The sequence below is a fragment of the Sorex araneus genome, chromosome 1, assembly GCF_027595985.1.
Source record: "Sorex araneus isolate mSorAra2 chromosome 1, mSorAra2.pri, whole genome shotgun sequence".
Lineage (NCBI taxonomy): Eukaryota > Metazoa > Chordata > Mammalia > Eulipotyphla > Soricidae > Sorex > Sorex araneus.
The window spans coordinates 120,234,578-120,262,067 of NC_073302.1; the positions used below are offsets into that span (position 1 = coordinate 120,234,578).

Genomic DNA, 27,490 nt, shown 5'->3' on the forward strand with positions numbered 1-27,490 from the left:
CTGCCAGGAATGAATCTTGAGTGCAGAGCTGGGAGTAACCCCTGAGCATTGCGGGGCGTAACCCCAGGCACCCCCCAAAAAAATACTAAAAATGTATCTTGGGGTCACTCACACCTGGCTCTGTCTGGGGTCTGCACTAGGGGTCACTCCGGATAGGAGACCATATGTGGTGATGGGGGTCTGAACCCAGGTGAGCTACACACAAGGGCAAGCTGTGCTCTCTCTCTCTCTCTCTCTCTCTCTCTCTCTCTCTCTCTCTCTCTCTCTGTGTCTCTGTCTCTCTCTCTGTGTCTCTGTCTCTGTGTCTCTCCCCTAAATGTGACCTTTTTTAAAGCAGAAAGGTATGGTGTTCTACAGATAAGTTGAAGTAGCGCGGTCAGGGTCATCTCAACATCCATGGTCCTGACGACACAGTTCCTGCACCTGCACCGACACCCAGACACCCACCTCTGTCCCGGCCAGCCCCACCCGCCTCCCCTCCCTCTCCGACCCGCGCTGGCCCGGCCTGTGGTGCTACTGCCCCAGCCCTGAGATTTCTGTCTTGTGACTCACTCTTCTTTAAAATTCTTATTTTCTATTTTTTGGCTTTCAGGCCACACCCGGCGATGCTCGGGGCTTGTCCTGGCTGCTGAAGCAGGGCCAGGCACGTGCCGAGCGAGCACTGTACCCGCTGCACCCACCCTCAGCCCCCACGGCCAGGGACTTCCAGCGCCTGCCCCTCTGCTTCGGGGCACCTGCCGATTCCCACTCGGCACGGGATCCCCAGCTGCCCTGAAGGGCGCCCCGACAACCCCCAGGTTCCTGCAGGGGAGGGTGCTGGGGCCGTGACCCTGAGCACAGAGGGCGGGGCGGCCGGCTGGGGATGTGGATGAAAGGAGCGACTGGGGCACAGAAGGGCCGGAAACCCACTGGGAGGAAACAACAAAACCCCGGAGAAGGGAAGGGAAGCTCGGGCAGAAGCAAAGTGCGGTGACAAGACTGCGAAGGCTCAGCCCAAGTCCCAAGCTCTTCGCCTGGACAACGCCCTGCTCTCACCCAGGGAGAAAATGCCCAGTGGGCACCCCCAGCCCCAGACAGGTGGGAGCACAGCCTGGGGGCGGGGGGTGGGTGGGCGCTGCCTCACCTCATCTGGGGGCTGCACCCTCAGCTCCCGCTCTGCCCAGGGCCAAGCCTGGCGATGCTCGGGGCTTACCCAGCCGCGCGCCGGGGGGCAAGCACCTTACCCGCTGAGCCCTCTCCCCCAGGCTCTCTCTGACGGGGGGCATCCTTCTCTCCTTCTCTCCCCTCGCACCCCCTCGAAGAAAGACATGTGACTTTGCTACTTGTTTATCTGAACGCTGTTCTGTGAGGCTGGACGGGGGGACTGGGCTGGACGGGGGGTCAGCGCTGCCCTTCCACCCCTCGCGAAGAGCCATCCCTGGCCCCAGCCCAAGAAGTCGCATGGGAGGGGCTGGTTCCCGAGCTGTGCTGATCCAGGGGCCGTGGGTGCCCGATAATGATGATGAAGACTGGTGGGGTTCCAGCCGTGTGCGGGGTGGGTGGTGGGGTGGACAAGCAGCCCTGACCCCTCCAGGGAGACCGAGGTGAGTGCCACAGAGGGCAGTCACGCGCTCCCCCCCAAGGCTATGACCTCCCTGACTCCCCACTCTTTTTGTGTGTGTAAATTTTTCTTTTTCCTTTGAACCACCATGAGGTACAGTTACAAAGCTTTCATGATTGAGTTTCAGTCACACAGTGATCCCGCCACCAGTCCACATTCTCCACCACCAATGTCCCCAGTATCCCCGCCCCCCTCCCGACTCTCCCCTTCCTCGGTGGCAGACAACTTCCCCCCATACTCTCTCCCTACTTTGGGGCATTGTGGTTTGCAGTACAGATACTGAGAGGCTATCACGTTTGGTCCTTTATCTACTTTCAGCGCACATGTCCCATCCCAAACGACTCCTCCAACCATCATAGACTTAGTGATCCCCTCTCTACTCCAGCTGCCTTCTCCCCCAGCTCATGAGGCAGGCTCCCAGCTATGGAGCAATCTTCCTGGCCCCTGTGTCAATCTTCTACTGTCCTTGGGTGTCAGCCTCATATTATGTTATTTTACATTCCACAAATGATGCTCCCCTATTCACCTGTCACCCGTGGCACTTGGCGAGCCAGCTAGGAGCCAGGGATCGATGCCCGCTGCCGGCTCACCACACAGCCCGGCAGACCCTCAGGCCTCACATCACTGCAACTTGGAGATGTCGCCACGGCAATTAACGAACAGTGACTTTGAGCAGGGTTTTTTTTGTTGTTTGGTTTGGTTGGATTTTGGGTCTTACACCCGGCAGTGCTCAGGGGTTACTCCTGGCTCTGCACTCAGGTATTACCACTCCACAAAGGGCCATCTGGGATGCTGAGGATGGAACCTGGGCTGGCCGCATTCAAGGCAAATGCCCTACACACTATACCATCCCTCCGCCCCCATAATGGGGGTTTGCTGTTGTTGTTATTGTTTTGTTTTGTTTTCTTTTCTTTTTGGGAGATACCTGGCTCTGGACTCAGGAATCACTCCTGGCGGTGCTTGGGGGGACCATATGGAATTCCAGGGATCCAACCTAGGTTGGCCATGTGCAAGGCAAACGCCCTCCCCACTGTACTATGGCTCCAACCCCAGTAGGCTGTTTTTGTTTTTTTTGTTTTTTTTTTTTTAACCACTCCAATTCTGAACTAGAGAAACAGACAAACCGTTTCGGGCCAGTATCTAAGAAGCAGGAGGACGCGGCCCAGTGCCAGAGGGCACGCCATGCACAGAGGGGGTCTTACCAATCGCAAACAACAGAACAACGGGGAACGGGCATTAAAACAGATGCTGCGGAGGGCCAGCCAGGGCTGGAGTGATAGCACAGCAGCTAGGGTGACTGTCTGCCAGGAGGCCAATCAGGGTTCAACCCCCAAGATTCCACATGACCTCCCGAGCACTGCCAGGAGGGGCCCCAGAGTGCAGAGCCAGGAGCAAGCCCCGGGCACGCAGGGCGTGGCAACAAATGAACTACAGGTGGTATCAGACCCGAGTCTGCCTGAGCCTCCACAGCGGCGAGCAGCAGGGAGAGAGAGCACACCCCATCGCAGTCAGCCGCACGCACACGTACTAAGCCGGGACCGCAGGAGGCCGACCGGGGTGAGGGGCCCAGTGTCCAGCCAGTTCAACCAGAGTCAAGCAGCTGTCTGCAGTAGCTCTTCAGAGGGCTGGCGGCTTCCTCAACCGTCCTCTGGTTTCAGAGAGGGGCCGGCGTCCCCCGAACCTCTGCTCCTCCAGCCTGCAACTCCAGTCACCCCTCAGCAAAGGGTCAGTCAGTTCCTGCCCTCGCTAGATAAACTGTCTGCAAGAAATCGTCTCTGACCCCAAAGAAACACCCTGGCTCACTCCCGGGCGGGGAAGGAAGCAGAGCCCGATTTCTGTACCGGGTAGAACCGGCTCTGTCGGCCACACCCCCGGGCTGGCGCAGGGAGAGCCAACTGCACTTGGACGCGATGCCAATGTCCCACCAAGGCCAGGGGGACACCCCAGGGCTTTGTGTGGCCCCTCTTGCTATTCCGCCCGAGTCCCAGGCAGAGCTGGGAAGGCAAAGGCAGCGAGTCAGCCTGACAGAACTAGGGTATCCCAGTGGCCTCGATTCCAGGAGAACAGCAGCAAGGAACAAACCGGCAGGCCGGACCAGCCTTTGGTGGAATTTTTTTTTTTTTTGGGGGGGGAGGGGAAGGGAGGGTTGGTTGGGTTTTTTTTTTTTTTTTTTTTTTTTGCTTTTTGGGTCACGCCTGGCGATGCACAGGGGTTACTCCTGGCTCTGCACTCAGGAATTACCCCTGGCCGTGCTCAGGGGACCATATGGGATGCTGGGATTTGAACCCGGGTCGGCCGCATGCAAGGCAAACGCCCTACCCGCTGTGCTATTTCTCCAGCCCCTGGTTGGTTTTTAATTTAACCTTATTTTGGGTTTGTGGGTCACACCTGGCGACGCTGGCCGGGAGGGGAACCGCAGGGGTGCAGGGACTGAGTCTGTGTGCGAGCAAGGGCCCTGTCTGCGGTGTCTCGCCAGCACCTGGGGTGGGCTTTCGGTGGTGGTGGTGGTTTTTTTTGGTTCTTTTTTTTGCGGGGGGAGGGGTTGATTTTTATTTTTGCTTTTTGGGTCACACCCAGCCAGGCGGGGTTCCTCCTGGCTCTGCACTCAGGAATTACTCCTGGCAGTGCTCAGGGGACCGTATGGGATGCTGGGAATCGAACCCGGGTTGGCCGCGTGCAAGGCAAATGCCCTACCCGCTGTGCTATCAGTCTGGCCCAAATACCCTCTTTTCTCTGACCTCTTTGCCTATGATGTCATATGACTTGTCTTCAAGGTCACGAGTCCAATTTTGAGCTTCGGCCCTGTCCCTTCTGCTGTCCTGCCGCTAACCCCGTCCTTCCCATCTGAATGAGCGCTCTCCTGTTTTCCCCACCCCCCACCCCCCAACTCCATGCTCGAAGTTACTGAGTTTTCTTTCCCATGTATTTCCTCAGTTCAGAGGCCAGCGAGAGGATCACTCCACCAACGCCACCCTCGGCAGCCAAGGGGCTTCTTAGGTGTCTGTCCGCCCCTCCCCCACGCCCCCCCCCACCGCAGGGGCTGAATTCCCTCATTCTTCCACTACTCGTGAGGGAAGGGTGGAGCCCCGGGTTCCAAGTGGCCCAAGCAACGATCCTCTGCCCCAACTTTAGGCCAGTGCTAAGCGCCCCCTCCCCCCAATCCCACCCCAGGTGCCCGGCAGCTTCTTAAGTGCCCACAAGGCCCGCCCAGGGCCTGCAGCCTTCTCTGACCTGTGGCACCCGCTCCGGGGAGTGGCCACAGCACGCCTGGGGTTCCCAGCTGCTGGTGTCTGGCACCACAGCTCCGGGGGGCCAGGTGGATGTAGTGTCAGGGGGCCCCCGAGACTGTGGTCACTGTGCCCCCTCGCAGCTGCCCAGCAAGCTGAACGTCTCGGACAGTGAGGGGTGGGACATTTGCACAGAACGAGAGCTCCACGGGGCCTTTGCACGGGACGCCCGCCACCTCACGCACAATAGTGGGGTGTGGGGGGAACTTCCTGGGGTTCTGGGCCGGCTGCAGCCACACGTCTGTTGGGCTGTGGAGCAGCTCAGACCTGTCCAGCGGGGCCGGGGTGTGTGCCAGCCCTCGGGGAGGAGCTGGGCTGCCGCCTTGCGGGACAGGGCTCACCGGCCCGTGGGAATGGCTGTGCCCGGCCAGGAGCAGCCACACCCTTCGTTGGTTTTGGGATGTTTGGTTTTTTTCCCTTTTGAATCTGGGCCACACCCAGCTGTGCTCAGGGCTGACTCCTGGCTCCGGTACTCAGGGGTCACTCCTGGTGACGCCTGGGGGACCACAGGGGTTGCCAGGGATGGATCTGGGCCAGCAGCACGCAAGGCAAGTGTCCTCCCCGCTGTCCCATCACTCCGGCCTCCACGGCCTTCGTTGGGTTTTTGTTTTGTTTTGTTTTGCTTTTTGGGGCTATGCTGAGGGGTTATTCCTCCTGGTTCTGCACGCAGGGATTACTCCTGGCGGTGCTTGGGAGCAAACTCGGGTCGGCTGTGTGCAAGGCAGGCAAACACCCTAACCACTGTACTATCTCTCCGGCCCCCCTCTTTATTGGATTTAACAAGACTATTGATAGCTGCAGTGGCTGCAAGGACAAAGCCATATTCTGTGAGAAACTTCAGCTCCCTGTACCCCAGCACCTGTTTGCAGGGTACCGTGGGGCTGGAGGCTGCCAGGGGCAGCCAGGACAGCCACCCTGTCAGGCGCGTCTCTCTGCGGGGACGGCAACTCCCAGCTCTGTGCAAGGCCTGCTGTGACCCGAGCCCAGGGCCTGAGCGGTCATGCAGGCCTCGCCCGGGCCAGGCTGGATCGACCCCCGGCACCACATCTGGTCGTCCTGAGCACCACCAGGAGGGACCCCTGAGCACACAGGAAGCCCTGCGCTCTGCCAGATGGGGCCCTAACACCCCTGCCCCCTCCCTCTCGTCCCCTGCGCCCCCAGAAGACCTGAGTCTGCTTTCAACATCGCGAGTCTCCCAGCACAGCTTGGCGCCAGCTGTCCCCACCTCTGCTGCAGTCTCTGCTCCCGCCCTCCCTCCCGGCCCGGCGGCGTCCTGAGCTCGGTGGTTCTGTCTGTCTGTCTGTCTGGGCGAGGCTGATCCCTCCGGGGAGTTTGGCAAGCAGGCCTCGCAGGAGGCTGGGCTCAGGCCCACTGGCGTCTGCGCTCCCTGTGCTCACAGAACTCCCTCCTCTGGGCCGATGTGGCCCTTCCCTCCTCCACGGTGGAAGGTTTACTGGGGCCGGAGGAAGCACTCAAGACTGGAGCTTACAGGTGCGTGTGGGAACCCCAGGCTCCGTCCCCTCAGGACCGCTGGGAGCGACAGCCCCTGCCTCCTCCGGCACCAAGCTCTGAGTCAGCACCGGCACGGCACGACGGCCCCCAAACCAACGCGCAGCACGCGGCAGTGACACTGCTCGCCCACTGTTACACATCCACCGCCCCGAGAAAGGAAGCTACCCACGACCACAGCCACCGCCGACCTGAGAGTCTCCCTGCTGCTGTGAAACAGCCTCTGAGAAACAGTGCTGCTGTCACAGCGCGGCCATGCGGACCTCCAGGGGACCGAGTGAAGTGAAATGAATCAACGGGCAGAAGATGATTTCACACCTCTGTGGGTGATTAACAATCGAAACAAATGAAATCAACAGAGCCCCCCACCCCACCGAAAAAAAAAAGCACTCATTAGATTCCTACGACAGATGACAGCTGGGGAGGCGGGAGAGTCGGGGACGGCCAAGCAGGTGGGAAGCAGATCTTTGTGACGCCCCTGGCGTGGTCAACACAGGCGCTGAGGTCTGACTCCAGGCCCCCAGAACTTTCTACAGTGTCCTAAGCCAGTGCTATCGAAATTTAAACATAAATAAAACATAGCACGAAAGTGCCCAGAAACTGTGATTTTTTTTTTTTTTTTTTTTTTTTTTGCTTTTTGGGTCACACCCAGCGATGCTCAGGGGTTACTCCTGGCTTTACACTCAGGAACCACTCCTGGTGGTGCTTGGGGGACCATATGGGATGCTGGGGATCGAACCCAGGTCAGCCACGTGCAAGGCCAACGCCCTACTCGCTGTGCTATCGCTCCGGCCCCCGAAACTGTGATTTTTAATTCAACTGCCCACCAGTGAGTGTCCTTTCACCTGTAACAAAGTTTCCTGGGCAAGGAAAGAGGCGACACCCATGAGGTGCGGAGCCTTAATGGGTCCTGGACTTCAGTGCCACCCAAATCCCATCTTCCATCTTCAGGTCTGCTGCTCCAGCCCTTCGCGCCTCGGTTTCTCCGAGGCAGACCCTAACTCCCCCGAGCACCCACGCCAAAGCCCTCCCGGGGTTTCGCCAGCTCACGGCTCACCGAGCGGCAGTGAAAGTATTACTCATCAGGCGTCTCGGCGGGCGGCTCTCCCCAGCCTCCAGACAGCGCCAGGCCTTCGGCAAACTCTGCCCAGCACGAAACTCGAGTCAGGGAAGTGGTGAGACCTGAATCCCGCAGTGCGCTCGGGGCCACAGACCTCCCTCCCCCAGCTCGCCTGCTGGCGTGATGGACATAGGCACGACCCAGGACGTGGCACCTGGGCAGAGACATACATGCCACCTGGGCAAACAGGCTTCTGACGTACCCCTGGGTCACTGACTGATCGCGACAGCATAAAGGGATTTTTTTTTTTTTGGCTTTTGGGTCACACCCGGCAATGCACAGGGGTTACTCCTGGCTCTGCACTCAGGAATCACTCCTGGCAGTGCTCAGGGGACCATATGGGATGCTGGAAATCGAACCCAGGTCGGCCACGTGCAAGGCAAACACCCTACTCGCTGTGCTATTGCTCCAGCCCCGATTTTTTTTTTTTTTTTTAAATCTGGCAGTGCTGGGGACTGAACCCGGGGAGGGCGTTACATGTGCTGGGAAGTACTCTCTCACTGCACTACACCTCCAGCCCTTGCAAAATAGTTTTGGAGGATTTTTTTTTTTGGAGGGGGTCACACCCAGCAATGCTCAGGGGTTACTCCTGGCGGTGCTCAGACCATATGGGATGCCGGGGATGAAACCCAGGTGAAAAATATTTTGGGGAGTCAGAGAGAGAAAGTATAGCGGGTAGGGTACACCCCTTGCACAGGGCTGACCAGGGCTCAATCCCCCGCACCCCTTCTGGTCCTCCATAAGGAGTGAGTGCATCCCTGAGTGCACGGTCATGAGAAACCCCTGAGCACCGCAGGGCATGGTCACTGTCACTGTCATCCCGCTGCTCATCGATTTGTTCAAGCGGGCACCAGTTATGTCTCTCATTGAGAGACTTATTGTTACTGTCTTTGGCATATCCAATACGCCAAGGGGAGCTTGCCAGGCTCTGCCAAGCGGGCTCGATACTCTCGGTAGCTTGCCAGGCTCTCCGAGAGGGGCGGAGGAATCGAACAGGGGTCAGCCACATGGAAGGCGAACACCCAACCGCTGTGCTAGCACTCCAGCCCGAAGGGCATGGTCTCAACACAAATCAAAATGCAACAAAGTTGACTCGGGGAGGGCCATAAAAACTGAGAGCAGAGTCAGCAATCAGGGAGGCCCCCCTCTTCCCAAATCTCCCTCCAGGAGAAATCCACAGCTCCGGAACCAGGAATGATGCTGCCCCCAGCTAATGCCAAGCCCCTCCCCGGCTAGCCCCAAGCACAAGCTGCTCTGTGTGTGGGGGGGGGGGCGGTGGTCCAGGAGGAGCCAGGGCCCCCCACCGCTACAGCAAGCAGAAAGGGCAGCATCTAGGGTGAGGGGAGACCTGAGCAAGACGGGGATGCTGGCAAGGAATGGACACCATCCGGTGTGCTGCCTCTGGGCTGGGCTCCTCTTTCCTTGCTAGCTCTGGGCTTCAGTTATTGGGGATCTCAGGTGCTGAGGGAAGGAACCACCATTGCTGGAGAAAGCCGCGGCTTCCCATCACAGGCGTCCCCTGGGCACCACGTGTGCCCCCGGACACACTGGCAATTGAAGGGCCGGGCTCTGGAGATGCATTCTGGAAAAGGTCTGCAGAGAGGGGCTGGAGTGATAGTATAGCGGGTAGGGCGTTTGCTTTGCACGCGGTGGAGCCAGGGTCGATTCCTGATATCCCATAGGGTTCCCTGAGCACCGCCAGGAATAATTCCTGAGCGCAGAGGCAGGAATAACCCCTGAGCGTCACTGAGTGTGACCCCAAAAAAAATAGAAAAAAAGAAAAGAAAAAGACCTGCAGAGAATCATGTGTTGGGGGGGGGGGGCTCCAAAACACACAGCAGAAACGCCCTCTGCACGCCTGTGCTCCCTGCAGAGAAGCTAGAATCTGGAAATGACAGAGTGCCTGAGAACAGATGACTCGATAAAGAAACTATGATACATTTACATGATGGAATACAACTCAGCTGTTAAGGGAAATACAGTCATGAACTCTGCTTACACAGGGATGGACACAACAGCATCACGTGGAGTGCAATAAGTCAGAGGGAGGGGGGCAGACAGAATGACCGCACACATTTGTGGGATAAAAAACAAACAAACACGGTATGATACTATTATTCAAAAGAAAGTAGAAACGAGGACCAAGAGGAGTGGTCCGGGGTAGGAAGCAAGCTACAAGGGGAAGGGGAGGGCAGCTAGGACGGAGAAGGGACCCCCATGACAACGATAGTTGGAAATGGTCACTTCAGACAAGTACTGAGAGGTGAAGGAAGGGTAAGTGATACACATGGTGACCTTTTAGTAACAGTGTTGCAAACCCCAGTGCCTAAAAGGAAAATGAAAGAGAGGAGACAGAGACAGGAGAGAGAATCTGCTCTAGAGGCAGGCTGGGGCCAGGGGTGGTGGGAAAGGTGCGCTGGTGAAGGGACCAGTGTGGGAACATTGTGTCACTGAAATCCAATAATGACCAACTTTGTAACCATTGGTCTCCCAGAATTCAGTTAGACAAAGAATCAGCTGTCTGAAGAGCTTTAAAAGGGGGCGGACCCGGAGCAGTAAGAGCACCTGCGAGCCTGAGGCCACAAGTTCAATCCCAGGGCCACCCTCATGCGCTGAAGGTGATGCTGGTGGCTCTGCTGTTGGGGACCCCCCCACCGAGATCCCCCCATGTGCTGCAACATAGTCGCCCAGCTGGGTCACCACAGCAGGTGTGTGTGAGCACAGCTATAGCATGCAGACGCCCCGCCTTCCCCCTCAGTCCCCCCACATGTGTGAGCCCCCCCATGGAGCCCCCAGCAAGTCTCCAGGCAGACTGAACACAGCTACTCCAGGAGGGTGACCTGGGGGGACGCTGTGGCCAGCTGGGCAGCGCCACACTCAGCCATGCGTGCAGGGGAGGGCAACTCAGGTGCACAAAAGCTCCACGTTGGCCGCCCAGAGTCATACAGAGAGGAAGTGGGAGGCGGGCTGCAGAGACAGGAGAGGGGAGAAGTGTTTGCCCTGCACGCAGCTGGCCCCGGCTTGACCCAGCCCAGCACTGCCAGGAGCAGTGATCCGGAGACAGCCCCCAGCACCCTGGAGTGTGCCCCCACACCGGCCCCCACGCCAAAAAGAAAAGAGCCCAGGCCGAGTGCAGCCACTCAGGCCTCGGACTGCTGCCCTGAAGAACCTGAAGACCAGCCCGGATACACGCACACTCTGCAGCGGGTTGCCTTGCAAGCCCTCGACCAGGGTCCCATCCCGGTACGTCGTATGGTCCTTCAAGCCTGCCCGGAGTGATCCCTGAGCACTGAGGAGTATAAGCCCTGAGCACCGGTGGGCATGGCCCCCTCCAAGGAAACCCCCAAACATAAAAGAATAGTAGCGCAGGGGCCGGAGAGATACTACAGAGGGGAGGGTGTTTGCCTTGCACATGGCTGGCCCGGGTTCCATCCCCGGCATCCCATACAGTCCCTTCTCAAGCAGCACCGGGAGGGAGTCCTAAGTGCAGAGCCAGGAGTAATCCCTGAGCATCGCTGGGTGTGACCCAAAAAGCCAAAAAAAAAAAAAAAAAAAGGAGTGACGGCTGGCTCTTCAAGCCAGTCTCCCTGGAGCAATAACAAGGCCGGTAAGATTTCTGCCTTACACGCGGCCAAGCTGGGGTGGATCCCCGGCATCCCACGGGGTTCCCCGAGCCTGCCAGGAGTGATCCCTTAGCAAAGAGCCAGGAGTGAGCCCTGAAGATCCCCAGGAACGGCCCTCACACAAGCAAACAAAAAAACCTACCTTGCGGGGGTGGGGAACTACCTTGCTTCACCAAAAGAAAATAAGAATAACTGATAACTAACATCCTGTTTGGGGGCCACATCCAGAAGCGCTCGCGTGTGTGTGTGTGCGTGCGTGCATGTGTGTGTGTGCGTGCGTGTGTGTGTGCGTGCGTATGTGTGTGAATGCGTGTGTGTGTGTGTGCATGCGTATGTGTGTATGCGCGCGAGTACGTGTGCATGTGTGTGTGTGTGTGTGTGTGTGTGTGTGTGTGTGTGTGTGTGTGTGTGTGTGTGTGTGTGTGTGTGTGTGTGTGCATCCGGGATTGAGCCAGACCTCCCTGCACACAAGGCCCGGGCTCCCGCCCCCTCCCGACCACGGGTCACCTTTACCAAGTTTTTCCACCCTGCTAACTTTCCGCTGACCTTAGGGACCACCTAACAGGCCAGGTGCTAGCGACCATGCCCCTTTCTCAAAGGAGGAACTGAGCCGCCAGCTGCACTCAGCAGAGGAGCAGTGGACATGCCTGGGTGCTGAGGGCGTCTGGGCGGCCGGCCGGCAGGATGGCAGCATCGAGGCCAAGTGGTGTGGCCTTCCATCCGCCCCCGAAGACGGCATGCCAGGGCAGCAGGGAGGGGCGGACGCCCTCCAACAGCGCTTCTGGGTTCCTGGCGCAGGAGGAGCCGGGGGCAGACCAGGAGGGAGCTGCAGGCCCAGCAGGAGACTCCCCCGTCTTGGGCACACGCCACCTGCCCGCGGGGCTGAGGACAGATGCCAGCAGTGCCTGGTCCCTCCTGCAACGCCTCCCCGCCCTCTCCGGCCCCCTTTACGGCTGCCCCTGCTCGCTCCTGCGCCGCGGGGCTGGGGTCTCCTCTGGGCTCTGGACATGCTGGGTCCCTCCTCGGAGCGGGCTTCGCTGACCTCCCCGAGAGAGCCAGCAGGATGCGAGCCCCCCGAGAGTGCACCCCAGCTTTTCATCTACAGCTCAGAGAATGCTGGGCACACACCTGCGCTTCCGGCACGTTGGAAAGGGAGGCAACAGCCAGGCTCGGGGCCCAAGCTGGGGCCGGGGGCTCGGCCTGCGGGAAGGACGCGGAAGGACGGGACAGCTGGCGGGTGAGGAAAGGGGGGCTCAGGGTGCCCAAGTCACAGCACTGCTGCCCGGGCTCGAGGAACTGGAGCACAAAGGGCAATCTCTCTCCTCTCTCTCCCTCTCTCTCTCTCTCTCTCTACCCCCTCTCTCTCCTCTCTTTCTCTTCTCTCTCCTCTCTCCCTCCCTCTCTCCTTTCTCTCCCTCTCTCCTCTCCTCTCCTCTCTCCTCTTCCCTATCTCTCCTTCTCTCCTTTATCTCTCTCCTTTCTCTCTCTCCTCTATCTCTCCTTCTTTCCTTTATCTCTCTCCCTCTCCTTTCTGTCTCCTCTATCTTTCCTTCTCTCCTTTATCTCTTCTCTCCTTTCTCTCTCTCCTTTCTCTCTCCCCCTCTCTCTCTCCTTTCTCTTCTCTCTCTCCTCTCTCCCTCCCTCTCTTCTTTCTCTCCCCTCTCTCCCTCTCTCTTCTATCTCTCCTTCTCTCCTTTATCTCTCTCCCTCTCTCCTTTCTCTCTCCTCTCTCTCCTTTCTCTCTCTCTCTCTCCTCTCTCTCCTTTCTTTCTCTCTCTCTCTCTCTCTCTCTCTCTCTGATTCTGTGTTTGGGGTACACCTGGCAGTGCTCAGGGACTACTCCTTGCTCGACACTTCAGAAATCACTCCTGACGGGCCTCGGAATGCCGGGGAGGGACTCGGGTGAGCGGTGTGCTAGAGCCCTGCCCACTGGACTACAGCTCTGGCCCCCGCGGTGTGATTTCTAAGTGGCTCCCACTCGCTCGTCTATCTCCGGCATTTCAGTGCATGGGCCGAAGCAAAGCAGAACTGGGAGGGAGGGGGAGGGAGGGGGCGGAAGGGTGGGGTGGAAAGACAGTCCCGGGGGCAGGCGCTTGCCTTGAATGAACTGGGGTTCAATCCCCAGCAACTCAAATGGTCCCCCCAGCACCACCAGGCGCGATCCCTGAGCACAGAGCCGGGAGTAAGCCCTGAGCACTGCAGGTGGGGCCCAGAAACAAAAGCTGAGCTGCCTGTGGATCTGGCCCCCACCGGCCAATTCAGAGGCTGGCCGAGGGTCCCAGGGGAGAATCTCACCCCAGCTGTGGCCAAACCTCCAGAGTTCCAGGGGCACAAGGCAACCGAGCCCCTGCCTGGCCCACGGCCAACAGCGGCAGGGATGGGTCTGCCCCGCCACCCAAGCCCAGAGGGGTGCCCAGGACAGGAAGAGGCGGGACGGGGAGGCCGGAGTCCGTTTAGAGCACGGGTTTCACAGGACATCAGAACACGGGGTCATGCGCGCAACGGCCTTTGAGAGGGATCAGAGCGAGGGGTACCCTGAGTTTACCGACGGGATCGCAGAGAAGCCCTCAGCCAGCTGTGATCAATAAACAATAAACAAAATCAATCCAGCCATGGGGGAGAGACTTGTCAGACTTGAGGGCAGAGGAGGAGGTCGGGGCTGGGGCCAGGGGTCTGCAGCATATCTGAGCCCTGACTTCCATCCCCGGCACCAGAACAGAAAAAGTAGGTGCTTCTGGTGACGGGATGGGTGTTTGAGCATTGTATAACTGAGACTTAAACCTGAAAGCTTTGTAACTTTCCACATGGTGAATCAATAAAAGAATTTAAAAAAAGAAAGAAAGAAAGAAAAAGTAGGTGCTGGGTAGCACAGGTGGCAGAGAGCAAAGGCCCTGATCTTCAGAGGGTCCCCTGCGACCGGACGCCCCACCCCCAAAGGCTGACCGGCGGAGCACAAGCCAACTACTCAGATAATGCCGTCACTCGCAAACGCAGAAAGGAACAAAGAAAGGAGGAAAAGGAACTTTTGGAGACCGTGAAAAATATCCTAAGGAAGCTTCGGGTGAACCTTCCTGGCACGCTGCCATGGCAACCAGCACCACAAGGAAGGCTCCGCCGTCATTACAGCCACGGCTGCCAAGGAGAGCCAGACTCGGAGATTAATGATTAGACATTTCCTGAGAACTTCCAAGAGGCTCTGGCCAACCGCTGCCCAAGAGTAACGACCAAAGGGGCGTGTGTCACCGGCAGGCTTACAACGGCGGGCCAGGTCCCCTGCAGAGGGCCTGGCCCAGGGAAGGGTCATTAATACTCAGAAGTACTGCGGCCACCCAGCAGCTGTGATGGGGACGTTACGGACATTCCCAACTGGCTGGCAGGACACACAGCAGGGCCGTCCGGGGCTGACCTCCCTCGCGGTGTCTGACAGTTTTGCTGAGTGTGTGGTACTCCGGGTTCAAGAGGGACTCAAGGAAGGCGAGGCCTTGAGACCTTCCGGTTGCTGGATGCCTTTACTCCCCCCTGCATCCCTTTCCGGGTCCACCTCTCCTCGTTCTCCCACAGCAGCAGAAGACAAGAGGGTGTCAGTTATGCCGGTTCAATTCCATCCCCCAGGCGGCCTCAGTGGGTTTATCTATTTAGTTTGCTTTGGGGGCCACACCTGGGAGATGCTCAGGGGTGACTCTCGGCCCTGCACTCAGGCATTCATCACCCCTGGCGGGGCTCAGGCGACCATGTGGGCTGCCGGCGATTGAACCTGGGGGTTGGCTGTGTGTGTGCAAGGCAAGTCCTCGACCCGCTGTACTATCTCTCCAGCCCTCACAGTTTGAATGATTCATTCACGCTTGCTCTTTATGCCCATGTTCTCTCGTGAACATGTATTCCTTTCCTTCTTCCTCTGCCCTCACATTAACGTAAGTTTTGTTCAATAAAAACTACTTTGCCTGAGGCCGGAGCAACAGTACAGTGGGTAGGGTCTTGCCTTGCACTCAGCTGACTTGGGTTCGATCCCCAGCATCCCATATGGGCGTTTACCCCCCAAGCACAGCCAGGAGTAATTCCTTAGTAAAGAGCAAGAAGCAACCCCTGAGCAGTGCTGGGTGTGACCCCAAAAGCAAAATAAATAAATAAATAAGATGTTTACTTGTAAATATCTGAAAAAAAAAAAAACTATTTTGCCTCACACACAAAAAAAAGGGAGACACAGCTCAATGAACTGGGGACCTGCTTTGCATGCTGGAGGCCTTGTCCCCCCGCCACCACCAGCCTGGCCAGAAGCAGCCCTTAGCACCAACACTGCCAGGCTGGAGTGCATGCTTTGCACGCAGAAGCCTCAGATCTGATCCTGAGCACCAGAGGGTCCCCCAAGACCTGAAGGGGGAGGCCCCAGATACCACTCTGGGACTGGCTCCAAAGCAGCAGCAAGTGTGGCCCAGAGACCAAAACAACGACAAAAAGTACCACCTGAAAGTAGAACGAAGAGGGGCTGGAGAGTGATGGATAAGGGGCTTGGTCCACACGCAGCCCACCTGGCTCCATTTCTAGCATCCCACGCGGTGCCCCCGAACACCAGCAGGGGTCACTCCTGAACACAGATCCAGGAATAGCCCCTGAGCATCCAGGGATGTGACCCCAGAGACCATCCTCCCACCTAAAAAGTAGCGAGAAGAGTAACCCAATGAGAAACCACAGGTGAGTTCCAACTGGGAAAACAGTCACAACAACACCCTCTGCCAACGGCAGGACTGTCTTCCAGCACGGCCGCCCTCAAACGCGACAGCCACAAGCCGGTTCTACGTGTGTTCAAACATCACAACTACAACCATTCGAGACACACACTGCATGGACAAGGCCTGAACATGTGGAGCAAGGCAAATAACTGCTTAGGTTGGAGATGCATAATTAAGGGTGATTTTCTCTTTCTGACTTCGCAAGCCTGCACCTTCCACGACATTGCTTTAACCCTAAAAAAGGCGGGGGGGAGGGGAGGTGGGGTAGGAATGTGGTTCAGTGGGGGAGCACAGGCCTTTCGTGCCCAAAGTCCTGGGTTTGATCCCTGGCATTGCAGAGAGATAGAAAGAGAAAGCATACATCTTTGACTGACTTAAAAAAATAAAATTAGCCCCTGAATTCTAGTCCTCTCTGAAACACACTGTCATACTGCGTGGTTAAAAGTGGAGTCCAGGGGCTGGAGCGATAGCACAGCGGGTAGGGCGTTTGCCTTGCATGTGGCCGACCCAGGTTCGAATCCAGCATTCCATATGGTCCCCCAAGCACTGCCAGGAGTAATTCCTTAGTGATGAGCCAGGAGTGACCCCTGTGCATCACCAGGTGTGACCCAAAAAAGCAAAAAAAAAAAAAAAAGGGAAGTCCAAGGGGACTGGAGTGACAGTACAGCGGGGAGGGCGTTTGCCTTTCACGCGGCCGACCCGGGTTCGATTCCCAGCATCCCATATGGTCCACCAAGCAAGCACAGTCAGGAGTAATTCCTGGGTGCAGAGCCAGGAGTAACCCCTGAGCATCACTGGGTGTGACCCAAAAAGAAAAGGAAAAAAAACGTGGAAGTCCAAGATGATCAAACGTTCTGCTGAAGCTGTCGGGAACAGTGTGCAGAAACGTACGTGTCTGAGCGACGGGTTCCGCAGGTTTCCGCAGGCGACCCCGGGTTTAAGGTCACAGCGGGAGGAAGGGTGCTGAGACGCGTCTGGGTGGCTCCCTGTGGCAGCTGCTGGACCAGGCCACAGGAAGAGCGGCCGGACACAGCCCCCCCCCACGCCCCCACAGCGTCTGATGCTCCATGTGCAGGAGCCGGGCGGGCCGGAGCCGGCCCAGGGAGATGCCGCAGGAAGCGTATGCAGGAGAGAAAGCGGAACCTTCAGACGAGTCATCGCGCCCAAGCCGCAGCCAGGAAAGTGATTTTTTTAGGAAGGACTTTTAAGGGCTGTGGATGATGACCAGTGACTTCAAAACTCAAGCAGAAAGTTTGCCATGAATAGAAATTCGTTTAGGAAGGAAGAAAGAAAAGAGAGAAAGAAAGACAAAAAGGGGGGCAGAGAGAGAGAGAGAGAGAGAGAGAGAGAGAGAGAGAGAGAGAGAGAGAACAAACCCAGCACACAGAGTCTCCAAGCATTATTAGGTGTGGCCCAAAATACTTTTTTGGAAAAAGGAAATGGATCTAAATTTTTGCTTTTGAAGGTTTTTTTTTTTAATTGCTAGGACTGAGGAAGGACGTTTGTCTTCAGAAAATCTACTCTCTCCTTGTCACAGATCCAGCAAAGTATGAGAGACAGTGCTCTGACAGAGGGCTGTCCCACAGGAAAAAGAAAAAAAAAAAAAAAGACTTGCAGTCTCCCAAGTTTTGTATGCCCCAGATCCGGATGCACGCCTGAGACCAGCAGAGACCCAGGAAACTTCACAGAGCGAATTAACTGCATCTCCGGGGCTCCTTCCTTATCCGGTCCCCCGCAGACAACCTAACCCAGGACAGAAGCAGCGACTGGCAAGCGTGCCTGAGAAAGCCCCAGCCCCGACTGTAAGCACACTCCGCCAGTAACGTGGCCTGTGTCCAGAACACAAGCGTAAGAAAATGGCCCAGGAGGGGGACTGCCCTAGGTTTGGAGTTCACACCCAGTACTGCTCAGGGCTTACTCTTGACTGTGTGCTCAGGAGACACTCCTGGTGGAGCTTGGGGGACCCTATAGGATGCCAGGGATGAAACCGGGGTGAGCCGCATGCAAGGCAAACGCCCTCCCCGCTGCACTGCCTCTGCAGCCCTGTTTCAGACCCTTCTCAGTCTGCAGCTCTCTCGCCTCTTTGCCTCACTTCCATGGAAAACCGTGCCGGAGCCCCTGGCTTAGCCACTGGCACTGCTGGTCTAAGGAGTTAGTGCTTCCCTGCACCCTGCGATACGGCAGGGCCCGGCTGGAGTAGCCCAGTGCGGCTTCCTTCCACATCTGCAGAACAAAGGCAGGCCCAGCCGTGGAGCAGGTTATCTTTAAATTATCTTCCAAATCTAAAAGTCTGCAAATCAGGGGCTGGAGTGATAGTACAGCAGGAAGGGGGGTTGGAACCTTGCACGTAGCAGATCAGGGTTCGAGCCCCAGCATCCCATACAGTCCCCGGAACCCCACCCAAGTGACAGCTGAGCGCAGAGCCAGAAATAAGCCCTGAACACAACCAGGTGTGGCCCAAGTCCTCCCTTCAATCTGCAAATAAGTCACCAATAACTATTTTTCTCTCATTCAGCTTAAACACCGACGTGAACGCTACAACAAGTAGCGATTGTTGTTGAGGGGGCCTCAGAGACAGCTCAAGGCGCTAAGCGCATGCTTTGCCTGCAGGTGACCCGAATTCAGTTCCACCACGCAGCTGGGGTCCCCTGAGAACCACTGGGAATGAGCCAGGTGTAGCCCCTGAGCGCAGCTGGGTGTGACCCCAGAAGAAAAAAAACAAGGGGCTGGAGCGATAGCACAACGGGTAGGGCATTTGCCTTGCACACGGCTGACCTGGGTTTGAATCCCAGCATCCCATATGGTCCCCTGGGTTGATTCCCAGCATCCCATATGGTCCCCTGAGCACCGCCAGGAGTAATTCCTGAGTGCATGAGCCAGAAGTAACCCCTGTGCATCGCTGGGTGTGGCCCAAAAAGCCAACAAAAAATAAAAAAACCACCAAGTACAGTCTGGGGGAAGCAGGTGGGCTGGAGCAAAGGCTTTGGACGCAGGAGCCTCAGTGGCCCCCGCCCAGCACGGAACACCACCAGGGCTGGCCTCCAAAGGACAATTGGGAGCTGCTGCTGGACGTCCGTGGTTGACTGTATGCTTCGCGTGCATGAGGCCCAGGGCTCACCCCGGCCCGCACACACCACACACGTGCACACACATGCACGCATGCACACACACGTACACACATGTGCATCCTAACCATATTCGGGCACGGCACACATCTAGCAGAGTCTAAAAGCGGAGCATTTCCTCGTCCTAGTTCAGAGAACACACAAAAACTCCCGGAGCTTTGCTTTGACTCCCTACCGCAACGGAATCGGCTCTTATTAACCAGGGACTCAGGAACCAGAGAGATGGGGCAGATGTGAGGGCGTGGGCCCCGCCCCCCGCGAGCAGCGGGCCAATCCCCGGCACCGCCAGCATCGCAGGAGGGATCCCCGAGTACAACAAGGCCCGCCCCCCGCGCCCAAGTCAAAAATAAGGGCTTGGAGAGAGAACACGGGCGGGGAGGGCACTTGCCTGGCACGTGGCTGACTCAGGTTCAATCCCCGGCACCCCAGGTGGGTCCCCGGACACTGCCAGGTATGGCTCCTGGGTGCAGGGCCGGGAGGGGCTGCTGGGCATGGCAGAGTATAGCCCGAAAACCAACACAGAATTAAAGAGTAGGGGGCTGGAGCAATAGCACAGCGGGTAGAGCGTTTGCCTTGCACGCGGCCGACCCGAGTTCAATTCCCAGCATCCCATATGGTCCCCTGAGCACCGCCAGGAGTAATTCTTGAGTGCAGAGCCAGGAGTAACCCCTGAGCATCGCCAGGTGTGACCCAAAAAGAAAAAAAAAAAAAGAATTAAAGAGTAAATAAACCTGAACCCAGTAGGTCCCCTCAACGATCCTTTATTTTTGCTTCCGCGTATAGGCTCTTAAGTTTCGTCTTGTTTAGGCTTTGAGGTCACACCCGGCGATGCTTGCTCCTGGCTCTGCATTCGGGGGCCACTTCTGGTGGGGTGGGAGACCATCCGGGGCGCCAGGGAGCGAACCCGGGTGAGTCACGGGCAAGGCAAGTACTTTACCCACTCACCGTACGGTGTCTCCGCCCCAACACTAAGCATTTCTCATCACACCAGAGCTTCAGTTTTATTACTATTTTGTTGTTGTTGTTGTTATTGGGTCACACCCAGTGATGCACCAGCGTGGGGTCGGTCACTCCCAGCTCTGCTCTCAGGGATCATTCCTGGTGAAGCTCAGGGGTGCTGGAGATCAGACCCAGGCCAGCCGCCTGCAAGGCAAGCGCCCTACCTGCTGTTTTACTGTGCTAGCCATTTTAGCTTTTTAATTTATATTTGCTCGTTGGGCCACACCTGGAGGTGCTCAGGGCACCACACAGGGTGGGGATGGCAGAGGGCTTAAAGTTCAAGGAGGGGCTGGAGCAATAGCACAGCGGATAGGGCGTTTGCCTTGCATGTGGCCAACCCGGGTTCGAATCCTAACATCCCATACGGTCCCCTGAGTACCACCAGGGGTAATTCCTGAGTGTAGAACCAGGAGTAACCCCTGTGCATTGCTGGGTGTGACCCAAAAAGCAAAAAAAAAAAAAAAAGTTCAAGGAGACAGGGGGCTGGAGAGGTAGTACAGTGGGTAGGGCGCTTGCCTTGCACATGGCCAACCTGTTTGACACCCCCCGCCCCCCCCAGCATCTTACACAGTCCCTGGAGCACTGCCAGGAATAATTCCTGAGTGCAGAGCCAGGAATTATTAAACCCTGAGCATCATCAAATGTGGCCCCAAAAACAAACCCTAAAAAAAAAATTTTTTTTTTAAGTAAATTGAGCAGAGAGCTGATAATCTGGGAATCTTGCATGATACCACTATCAGCACCACAGTTGAGAACTGGCAACCTGAAACATCAAAAGTGAACTCATTCCGGACCAGGAAAGGTGACTAAGTGGAAAATCATTTGCAAATCACACCGCTTGGGGCTGGAGAGATAGAACGGGAGGGACGCAGCTGACCCCTGTTCAATTCCATCCCCAGCACCACCTGGAATCATTCCTGAGCATCTCAAGACATGGCCCCCGAAACTCACACACCCTGAGAAACCTCACACCACTGTTTTTAGTTCTCTTTGTCGCCCTCTCGCCTCACAATGTATGTTTCTAAAGAGGAAAGGACTCTGGGTTCAATGGAACCAGAAATGGACATCCTCTACCCGTATCCCCCCTTTCCGGCCACTCAGCAGCCACGCCCATAGCCACCTCTGGCTGGCGCCAGATAATCTCGTCATCGGCCACCATCCAGATCACACGTCCTTCTCTCCAGGAAGAGAGCATAACATGACGCTCACCAGTAACCATGCCGCCGGACCCGCGCCAGGCTGTTTCACTCAGAGTACCCCAGAGTGGGGGCAAGTGAGATCCCACCCCACCCCGCGGGACACAGCCCCGGCAGCTGAAATCCTCCAGAACTCAATCACCACCATGCTCGTGACCGCTCTCCACACGCTCGGACAGGCCTCACCCATGAGTGAACCTATTCCCGGCCAACTCATACCACACACCCTACCCATACTCCAACAGTGCCACACCACACTTCATGGGGTTCAAAGTAGAGGCAACCAAACTTAGAGGGAGACAGACAGACAGACAGACAGACAGGCAGATAGATAGATAGATAGATAGATAGATAGATAGATAGATAGATAGATAGATAGATAGATAGATAGATAATGCATACAAGGCTCAACCTTTAACATGTTTGTGATCTCTTATAGAAGGGCTTAATGGCCTCTGGGTGAAATACAACAATCTTCACACTCTTACTCTAAGGAAACTTTTTTGTAGCATTTTCAGTGGTTTTTCATAACAAACAATACAAAATATATTATTTCAGTTCTGCATTGGGGCAGAGGTTGGTGTTCGGGATGGAAACACCTGAAATATGGTAGTGGGAAGGTGTGATGGTGGTGGGATTGGTGTTTGAATATTAAATTTAATCAAATATTGTCAACTAGTCTGTCACTGTCATCCCGTTGCTCATCGATTTGTTTGAGCGGGCACCAGTAACGTCTCTCATTGAGAGACTTATTGTTACTGTTTTTGGCATATCCGATACGCACAGGTAGCTTGCCAGGCTCTGCCGCGCGGGCTCGATACTCTCGGTAGCTTGCCGGGCTCTCCGAGAGGGGCGGAGCAATCGAACTCGGGTCGGCCTCATGAAAGGCGATAAATTTTATTTTTTTAATTTAAAAAATATGAAGAGGAACATGTTGGTGTGGAGTGACGTCATAAGGCTCAGTGGGTGAGAGCATACGCACCGGATGCTGGAGGCCTGGGTTTGACCCCCAGCCCTGCATAGGCTTAGAGCATCGCTGGGTGTGACCTCCACACGCCCAGTGAGAGCACGCCCTGAGCACTGCCACGCGCGCTCAAAACAAACAGAGGAAGCTAAGATAGCATCAGGGGCTAATAACTGACCCCCCCAAAAAAGGCATTTTCTAATAAACATTTCTGGTGAATAAGGGTGATTACTGAAGAGTATGATAAGCAATATTACTAGTATTATCACAATGTCACTGTACCAGATAGTATGATTAGCAATATTGCTCTCAATCTGTTAAAAGGTATATACAGACATTTCTGATAGGATACACCCCAAGCTGTTACTAAGCTCTACAATTCAATTTCGGTTTTGCTTTTGGGCCACACCCAGCGGTGCTCAGGAGCTCTGGACCCACTCCTGACAGGCTCAGGGGACCATACGGGATGGCGGGATGGCGGGGAGCGAACCCGGCTCAGCCTCGCGCAGGGAATCACCCCACCCACTGTACTATTGCTCTGGCCCAGTGAGCTCTACAATTAAAACATTTTTTGTTATGCAAATCGGAATTTCAGCTTCTGAAACCATCAGACGGGAATTTCACTGAACAGAAAGATGGTCCCACTAACAAAGCCAGGCCTCCACGAAGCTCAGCATGGAGGTCCCTGCAGGAAACACGGACACCTGGGGCTACACTGGGGTGCGGAGATGGAGAAATTTCGGGGAGCCAATCACCAGGTGCCACCTGCTCCTGTCCACCCCAACTTCTGGAGCCACTGCCCCCCACTTGCTCGCTGTGCTGATGTATGACTCTCTTGGCAGAGTTCCTGAAACATGACCAGGGCCCTAGATTTCACTTCACAGCCTTGATCTTCACACTCGCTGCAGCTGGAGAACCAATGCGAGGAGAGCCCAAGCTAGTGTGGCAGAGCGCTGGTTCTGAAAGCTGGAGTTTGGGGCCGGAGTGATAGCACAGCAGGTAGGGTGTTTGCCTTGCACGCGACTGACCTGGGTTCGATCCTGGGCATCCCATACGGTCCCCCGAGCACCACCAGGAGTAATTCCTGAGTGCAGAGCCAGGAGTAACCCCTGAGCACCGCTAGGTGTAACCCAAAAAACAAAAACAAAAACAAACACAAAAGCTGGTGTTCTGGTCCAGAAAGAGAGCGCAGGAGGCCTTGCAAGCGAATGACCCAGGTTTGATCCCTGGCACGGCACATAGTCCGCTGAGCACGACCAGGAGTGATCCCACCAAGTATTTCTGGGTGGGAACCACACCCCTCCACCCCCTCACGTCCCCCCCCCCCTCCGCCCCAAGAAAAAGAAAGTCGACACTGCTTGACTACCACTTTCTTAAAGTTGCCCAGAGTCAGTCTTTTCGGGTCCCAAGAAAATTGTAATAATAATCCGTCATGTCTAAAAGCATCATCTTCAAATACTTGATCCAGCTCTGTACTTGTGTTCTCAACACCCGGTGCTGATTCCTGAGAGGCGTCTGCCCACTGAAGGGAGTGGCCGCTGAACTGCCCACAGGGGAGCTCATCGGCACACCCAGCTCTCATGACATCATAAGGTGTGACAGTGGCTCCGGCAGCACAAGGTGTGCCAGCAGAAAGGCATCTGAGATGGGGCCGGGAGATAGCCCGGGGCTGACGCGGGTTCTCCGGGCACTGGACAGGGTCCACCTGGTCCCCAGGGGCCTCCACCAGGAGAGATCCTTGAGCACAGAGTCAGGAGTAGGTCCTGAGCAATGCTGGGGGTGGCCCCCAAACCAAAACACAAAGAGAAAAGAAAAACCAGAAAGGGACAGGCAGGACAGGAAAAGCTGCTCGGATGCTTTCCAACCACGGGCTGATCTAGCAACAACTGTCCCTTAAAAATGAAATTGCTTTCTCATCACCTTCTGCCCTTATCTTGTCAAAGCCATCCACAATTTCAGTCGGAGCCTTATCCCCTGCTACCAAATATGCTGAAAGACAGATGACAGCAGACCTACAGTGTCTACACAGCATTGTTTCCATGCAAACCCCCGCCCCCAAAACTGCCAGCTATGAGGATCTGAAAAATGTGACCAGTTCAGGCTTACATGGGGGCAGAACCACTCCCCTTCTTTAAGTATCACTCAAAGGAAATCTAACAGGCCTTGTGGAAAGAGGGAAAATATGTCTAATTACAACATGTGCACAGGGTGGGTGAAAAATTTGAACATTCTTGAACTCTGGCCACATTTCAAAAGTCTTGCCACCTGTAGCTTAATCTCCCCCACCAGAGGAAAGGTTAAAGAACAGCCGTACTTCGACCCAGCTTAAACAAAACAGATGCACAAAGAAACTGACCACACCACTTACCCATGATGCTACAGGAGAAGCCTGCTGTAGTCTCAAGACCCCGGCCCCCAGCAGGGTTCCAGGAGGAAGTGGTTTCCCTTCACACATCAGAGGTCAAAAGAAGAGCCATTTCAAGACCACTGCCAGCAAGGAAAGTGTCCATAACAAAGGTGAAGGCTTCAGGGGTCTTGCAGAACAAAGTAAGCCCCTGACCGAGATCTCAGGCACAGCTGGCCTGCCACTGGGGGAAGCACGGGAAGACAAGGAGTTCGCAGAACCGCACGCTGCTGATTTGCGTGCCAGTGAGAGCAGCAGTTAAAATAAAATTAAAACCAGAATCCAAACCAAGAACACATCTAAAGAGGCATTTGAACAAGGAGCTATTTATCACTGGAAGCCCTAACCTACAAGCTGCCGCGTCCCTAACCTCTCTGGCCATTCCTTTCTTCCATAACTACTTGGTTTCTGCAAGGCTGGTTCCAAGAATCCAAATTCTTCCCTCTACCTGCACCTTCCCCCCCCCCCTTTGGTGATGGCAGGGATCGAACCTGGGGCCTCACGCACTGCAAGGCAAGTGACTCATCCTGGGCCCTCTAGCTACAATGCTTCAAGTCTTTGCTCAAATGACACTAGTCCCACAGATGGTACTTTTTCTGCTCGCTCACCGGGTGCCGATGATCTTTCAAAGTGCCCCCAGAAATTATTTCTATTTGGGGCCGGAGCGATAGCACAGCGGGTAGGGTGTTTGCCTTGCACGCGGCCGACCCGGGTTCGATCCCCGGCATCCCATATGGTCCCCCAAGCACTGCCAGGAGTAATTCCTGAGTGCAAAGCCAGGAGTAACCCCTGAGCATCGCTGGGTGTGACCCAAAAAGCCAAAAAAAAAAAAGAAATCATTTCTATTTCATCTAGGATTCTGCTCTGCTCAGTCCTCTCTCCGTCCAATAAGCTGCAGGTAGTAGGTGGGGGTGGGGGGGTCGTCGGGTCTTTAGTTTTTGATTTTTTGATCTACAGCCCAAACATTTCTGAACAGTGCCTGGCATACAGTCGGAGAGAGTGAGGGGAAGGAAAAAGAAAAAGAAAAAGAAAAAAACCTCTCGGAACTCATGAATGAACTCCTTGGTGAAAATTCCAGGAGGAGAAGCAAGGAGTGGTGGGACGGAAGCGCCGCAGAGGAATTGGAATTCGTAAGGGGGGGAGTGTACAAGTGATGGGGCGGGCGAGTGTGTGTGTGGAGGGGGTGGGAGTTCACCCCCAGTTTCTTCGCGCAGGGCTGATGCGCGGCGGGAGGCGGCGGCGCACCGGGTCCGCCAGCGCCACCAAACTGCAAGAAGTGGTGCTCAGACTCACGGAGAAATCGCTCGGGCAGGGCAGTGTAGGGCAGGGCAGACCCGCGCGGGGCGGTCCCGGGGACACCCGCACACGGGGCTAGTTCTGGGAGTCCTGGACGCCCGCGGTAAGGGTGAGGGTGGTCCTGGTCTGACTGGAGCTGGGGCCGGTTCCGGGCAGAGCCACGCGAGGGTCCGATCCCGGGCACACCCACACAGGGGGACGGACTCTGGGGGTCCTGGGTGCCCGCCGGTCCTGGGCCGGCACTCGCGGGAAAGGGGCCGGTCCCGGGCACACGCGCATCGGCGGCGTGTTCTGGGGGTCCTGAGCGCTGGGGGTAGGAGTGGGGGCGGTCCTGGTCAGACTGGAGCGGGGGCCGGTTCCGGGAAGACCCACGCGGGGGCCGATCCCAGGCACACGCGCACCGGGGGCCGGTTCTGGGGGCAGGAGTGGGGGCGGTCCTGGTCAAACTGGAGCTGGGGCCGGTTCCGGGAAGACCCACACCGGGGGCCGATTCTGGGAGTGCAAGGCGCTGGGGGGCCGGTTCTGGGCCAGCCCCTCGCGGGGCGGGAGCGGCGGACCACTGCCCACCCACTCCCGACACCCCTCCACGCTGTCCACACCCCCGGCTCGCACCTCTCCGGTGATGTCCCGGCTTGGCCCCCTCCACCTGGCCGCCTGCGAGCCGGGCCCAGCGCTCCGACACCTGATGGCCCACGCCGTGGTCCCCCCCACCCGGCCGGCTGGGAGACCCCCGCGCACACGCGGCCCTGGGAGCCCCCCGCTCTCCCGCGCCCCGGCCGCAGCCCGGCAGGAAGCGCCCACGGGCCTCGCCGCGCCCGCCCGAGAAGGGGCTCCCGGCGCGGCCGCTTCCCCCCCGCCGGTCGCCCCCTCACCTCGGGACGCACGTAGGACACGAAGGACGGCTTGGGCGCCTTCGTGCCGCCGCCGCCGCCGCCCACCCCTTTGCTTAGCATCCCGCCGCCCGGGCCAGCAGCGTCGCACCACGGCACAGGCGGCCGCTCGGGCTCGGGCTCCGGCAGCGGCGCCAGCCACCAGCACCAGCGGCCGGGGCTCCGCCCATCCCCGCGGCCGCCGCGCCGCCTGCATCCGGCTCCGCCGCTGACAACGCTCGCCCCGCCCCGGCGCCCGGGCCCCGCCCCCTGCCCCGCCCCGCGCACCCGGCCCGCCGGCCGACCGCGGGGGCCGGAGGCCACGCCCCCTCCACCGCAGTGGGTGGGGCCGAAGGGTGGAGACTCACCTTCCGGGGCCGGGCTCCACCCCAGTCCTGCGGCGGAGCCCGCCCCTGGCCGTTCTCGGATAGGACCAGAGAACGCCGCCAAAAACCCCGCCTCTCCTCGGAGAGACGTTCCCGCTAGCCAATCAAGATAGCGTTCTCTCCGGACCCCCCGGTAATTGGATCGCAGGGTTGCTAACTGTCGTCCAATGGTGCTGCGAGCGTCGCGGAGTCGGGAGCCGAGGTTCTGGGGACCTGATGTTCTCTGGGCGCTTTGGAACAGGAACCAACGTTTTCAAAAAAGATGGATCTGATTGATGTTCTATTAAGACGTATCTTTTGAGTTATAAGATATATATATATATTGATCTATCCACATAAATTCTAAATCCACATCAGGTGTTTAAATTTTAAATGTAAGCAAAAG

At 56.9% G+C, this 27,490-nt stretch overlaps 1 protein-coding gene across 1 annotated transcript in view; it reads right to left on the reverse strand.

Annotated features, from left to right (window-relative positions):
• The window catches only part of MTMR12 (myotubularin related protein 12), a 71,376-nt gene extending 44,416 nt beyond the window's left edge, over window positions 1-26,960 (reverse strand). Inside the window, exon 1 of the mRNA XM_055120603.1 lies at window positions 26,723-26,960. Coding sequence (XP_054976578.1) covers window positions 26,723-26,803 — 81 coding nt within the window. The 5' untranslated portion in view covers window positions 26,804-26,960. The remainder of the gene's footprint in view (window positions 1-26,722) is intronic.
• Window positions 26,961-27,490: the final 530 nt, after the last annotated feature.